This window comes from Mastigoproctus giganteus, chromosome 4 (genome assembly GCF_048544385.1).
Source record: "Mastigoproctus giganteus isolate SK-2022 chromosome 4, ASM4854438v1, whole genome shotgun sequence".
In the NCBI taxonomy this organism is placed as follows: Eukaryota; Metazoa; Arthropoda; class Arachnida; order Uropygi; family Thelyphonidae; genus Mastigoproctus; species Mastigoproctus giganteus.
This window is the reverse complement of record NC_143578.1, coordinates 105,791,750-105,796,935: the sequence shown is the minus strand read 5'-3', so window position 1 is coordinate 105,796,935 and position 5,186 is coordinate 105,791,750. Positions and strand designations below refer to the sequence as shown.

At 35.8% G+C, this 5,186-nt stretch overlaps 1 protein-coding gene across 1 annotated transcript; it reads right to left on the bottom strand.

Moving 5' to 3' along the window:
* Positions 1–3,428: 3,428 nt before the first annotated feature.
* Positions 3,429–4,910, bottom strand: LOC150086965 (irregular chiasm C-roughest protein-like). Its single transcript, XM_090372339.1, has 2 exons — positions 4,855–4,910; positions 3,429–4,200 (listed from the first exon to the last, which is right to left on the bottom strand). The coding sequence occupies exons 1-2, from the start codon at positions 4,908–4,910 to the stop codon at positions 3,429–3,431; spliced, it is 828 nt and encodes a 275-aa protein (XP_090228465.1).
* Between the last annotated feature and the right edge of the window lie 276 nt (positions 4,911–5,186).

Below are 5,186 nucleotides of genomic sequence, written 5' to 3'. Positions count from 1 at the left end.
GAGAGAGAGAGAGAGAGAGATCTATAAAGTGGCGTGCTGTATTCACGTCATTCATATGAGTGACATTAGTTGCAGTAGCAATAACTTTATTGGTAGTACAATTATACTGGATATATACTAAATAAAGATAAATGCACAAGGCATAATACATTATGAGCTGAAATTCACTATAAAACTTCAGTGAAAAGACACCATTCTTTGCTCATGTCACCTCGCACACACACCTACTCGCTGCATAGATATATACTCGTTACACTTACTTACTTAGGTTTTGTGTGTACTAGGGTGTGGCCGCATCAGAACTAGCTAGTCTAGGCATAACCTATACTTTTTGTTCTAAGTGTAGTTACGTTGTTTCCGACACTTTTCTTTTGGTCTGCCATCTTAATTTGTTTTAATGTGTTCATCTCGCCTAATCTGGAATATCGTTCTGTTTTATCGTCTAGTGGCTCGGTTAGGACAAAAAACCTCGTATACCCTCAGGGAAGAAGAGAGATGGAGATATTTACCCCTTTTCTACCTTTTTCCCCGCAGTTTGGGCTTTGCGTTGTGCTTATTATTATCGGGTAATCAGGCAACTGATTACTCGATAACCGCGATTAACCTGTAATCATGCTTTAACATTTAGCTTTAGTGGTTACATGTGAGGTTTTGGCAGAGAATGAGAAACTCCTATAGCAAAACATAATAAGGTTTAATACAAGAGAAAGTAAATCTTACATAGATATCAATTCATCAAATCATTATGATAATAATAAGATCATGGACTTTGGGATTATCATTCTTAAACACTGCAGTAATTAGTTACAATATTATAAAAGGCTAGAAAGAATCCCATCTTTTCATTTTCAACTTACCAGTCTAAGATGCGGCGGGGCGGCGGCTCTTCCCTCCGTTCTCCGCGACTGGAACCGCTCTATTCTCTTCTATCCTCTCGACTCTTTCTCTGGACTCCGACTTCCCGTCCTCTCCGACTTCTCCGTTCTGTTCCTCTCGACTCTTTCTCTGGACTCCGACTTCCCGTCCTCCGCGCTTTTCTGGGTCTCGAGGACCTGCTTATATAGCTCTAGTTCTCCCTTATTGTTTATACATTTTCCTTTCTCTTAATGGAGAACTCCCACGTTATGGGACACTTAATCAAAGGAGTCACCATCATCCTCGATTACGCCATGTACCAAACATTCTGGCCAGACGCGTAGACACTTCACCAACTCCTTATTAGGAAAATGAAGAGTCTCTAGCTTGAATACTCACCGAGTTTATGATGCTCGGAGGAATCTTCCATATCCGTTCACACGGGTGTGTGTGTATATCTCTGATTCCCCCCCCCTTTCTGTCGTCATCATTTGCATGTCAAGCTAAGTGCATCTTTCTGTGTTTATAAAAACGTAACCCGTAGGTGGCTCCCAAGATAGCCGTCGCCGGCAAACAACTGCAGGCTTCTGTAGAGTTTAGATAGGCTTTGTTTTTACCTAGTTGCTGTGGCTAATTTCGCCATATTTTAAGTCATTATAACAGGTTCCAATTTAAAGATTTAAAGACATCTAACTTGCTTTAATACTCAGTTTTAATAACTCTAAAATTGTCAATAAATGAGGTTTTGGATAATAACTAAGTAGGGGAATTATGAGAAATTAAAATTAATGTATTTATTATAGATTTAGAGGAAAAGGCGGAATTAGCACTGCAACATCTTCTACAGCTCCCCCCTTTTTCAGAATTGAGACTGGGGATTTAGAAGAAAATCACGATTTTCAATTCTGAAAAACCAAATCGGGCCCTAAACTAAGATTCCCAAAGTAAAAGATGGCTTCTTCCTTTACAACTGCCTCTATAACTAGATTATATATATTTATATTTTCAAACATAAAATACTAAAAGGTTAATATCTATAATATTATAACAGTGGTATAACATTAGTAATATTGTATCATGAATAATAATAAGTTCGTAAATCTTCCTTTGGCTATCTTTACACATTTTCGCGCACGTACAGTTTTATAAGGAACACATCTCTTATCTTCATTATATCTTCTCAAGTGTCCATTGTTCATATAACATTCACTAATCACAATGTTTCTTTGGTCTTCTAAACTGTAGTACACTTCTGTTTTAAGAATGATGCACGTCTTTTCCATAGCATAATCATCCTTCAAGATTTTTTTCTCCAAGCATGATACATGTTCATGTAACAAAATAAACAAAGTTAGCAAATGTTCTTATTAGATTTATATATGTGTTTTTCATAATGCTAATATATAATTACACATAATACAGATCAATAGTAGAAAAGTAACAGAAAAGTAACAATCAAGTTATTTTTCCAAGAATTTAAACCTTTAAAAGCATTAATACTTTCATAATTATTTCACAATTACTATTACAAGTATATCACTCTAACATAGTTATTGCATTAAAATTTCATTTGAATGTCAGTAGAACATTACAATTTCATTTGAATGTCAGTAGAATGTCAACAGAAGTATTCATAAAGTTCAAAGTTCTAAGTGTTTCTTTTAATTCACTCGAAAGTTTTTTTTTTCACACGGGACAGTGAGTCCCTGCACACACACAGTTTGAGTGTTTCCAAAAAAATAAAAACACTTCTGAAGTTCACTTAGACGTCAGGGAAGAGGAGAAAGGTTTTTCCTCCCCCTTTTCTTCCTATTCTAGGCTGGTAATGCTTACACGATCGTTGTCATTCTCCCTATAATAAACTTGATAAGTGCGTATTTGATTTGAAGTTTCCATATTGATGCTTCCACACTTCCATAGCTTCCATAACACTGCTCCTAGTGTGATTAAGATCAACACTATAGCTGGAATTCCTAACGTAAGGTATACTGCTTCACGAGACCAATTCCTTTCTAGATGCACCACTAATTTTAACTGTCCCCACTGATTCCATACAAGACATTCATAAAAGCCAAATTGTTCTGCTTGGACTGAGTCGATGCTGAGAGTACTGGTTACATCTCGTTGACTCCATACTTCTAAATGAGTGGTTAGTAGTTCATTAGTCATGGTATTTTTCCAGGTCACATTCTGTAGAGGAGGAACATGTTTAAAAACACATTGTAGCCGAACGTCGTCTCCTAAACTTGCTAGATGTGTTTTACAGTTTCCTTCTGGTGATCCTTTTATATAAATCAATGCCTGGTCTTTCACTAAAGGATAGTTTGAGATTTCTGCTGTACAAGTGTAGCGACCTGACGTTTGACGTGTCATCTTAGGAATTGATAAAGTAGAAATGATACTGCTTTGAATAATCTTATCCTCGAAATACCATTTTATTACTGGAAGTGGATTTCCTCTCACTTCACACTGTAGCAAAACTGGATTTCCTTGGATTGTAGCAATATCCTTCAATTTGGATATAAAAATGGGTACGTAAGATACTGTCAATACGTAGGAAGCTTGGGCTGTTCCTAGTTCATTCGAACTAAGCAGGTGAAGTTATCGTTATGGTTTGTTCTCATAACACTTTTAATTTCAAGAGAAGCGTTTCCTTGTTTTATTAGCAGTTCTCCGTTTTTAAACCATTTGTAAACGAAAACGTCTGGGTTTGCTCTGGCTTCACATTTTAATTTGAACCGATCATATTCACGTGCGATTTTTGAGGTTGTTTTCATAGTGATTCTTGGCTTATACTTCACTAGGACTGTAATTGAAACCATTAGAGGATGCAAGTAAGTTAGATGATTAGCGACACAGGTAAATGCTTTCTTATCATACTCTGGTGATAGAGTGGTTATCCATTTCAAATAAGTGTTCATTCTTATTTTGTCTGACCATAATTCCTGACTGGCTTGTACTGATCCGTTGATGGGATTACCATTAAAATGAATCCATCTCAACATAGCTGGCGGTTTTCCTGCTAAAGATTTGCATGTAAGAATGGCTTGCTCTCCTTCGTTCCCGTTAAGGAATGCGCCTTCTCCGATTAGAGGTGGTAGAGGCGTAACATAAATTGTTACAATAGCTGTACTTGATCGGAATTGACGTCCATCCTTAGTTTGAACGTGGCAAAAATATTTGCCTTCATCTTGCAGCTGCAGTTGGGAGATTTGCAATGCAAAATCATTCTCTCTAGGTGATCCGACGATTTTATAATCAGGAAGCCCTGATGGTCTGAAAAGGTGATCTGTGCTTTTTCCGTTGAAAAACCATTTTACAGTGACTGTGAGATTTGAAACTAATCTGCAGGGGATGATGATAGTTTGACCAGTAATGGCCTCTCTATTTTATGGCTGAAGAATGAAGATACCAGTCTGATAAGGCGTACACCGAATAAGTAGCGTAACTAGTAGGAACATGATCTGGGCTGGAGAAGTCATATTGATGAGTATTCTTGTATGTATTTCTACCAAAAATAACGTTACCCCCTTTTTTTTTTCCCATTCTTTTACATTAAATTTACTTCAAAGACCTAAAATACTAAAATCAGAGTTGAACAATTTTTTTTTTTTTTTTTTTTTTTTTGATCGTTCCATTTGACAGACTCATTTTTTTTTTTTCAGGAGGAGTGAGAAGACAAATACCAAACTTCTTTTGTTACTGCTTCCTCTTCTTCCCTTCTCTCATATATATTATTATTATTTTTTATTTAATTTTTTTTTCTTTTTTTGATGAGAAAAATAAGAAGAATCTTTCACTCAACATCTGAATGTTGATCTTTAGTTTTATTCATCTCTCTAAGCTTTAGATATACAAAGTGAGAGAGAATCTACCCTAATTGCTTCTTCCTCCTTCCAATTTTACATAATTGGATGATTCTTATAGGAAAACCTGTAATAATGTTACTCTTACTTCCTGTCTGAGATTCAGTTATGCATGATCCACATACTCTCTTACCTTCCTGCAGTCATTCTCACTGATTTTCCCGTAGTCAGTCCTGTTAATGTAGTCATTCTTCATAAAATTTTGAACACTTTCCACACACTTTTTACCATAAGAAACATACCTTTTATTGTCTGCCATATTGATCCTAGTATGAGCTTTATATACTAAAAACAAATGCTAAAATTATTCCTACTATTACATAAATCACATAGATACTTGGGTAAACAATGTCTATTTCTAATCAAATCCCAACATATAACACAAGATATCTTCAACACTCGTCTCTTCCTAGTAAATGTATAATTCCTTCAACAATCTTACCCTTTTGTAAGATAAACAAAAAC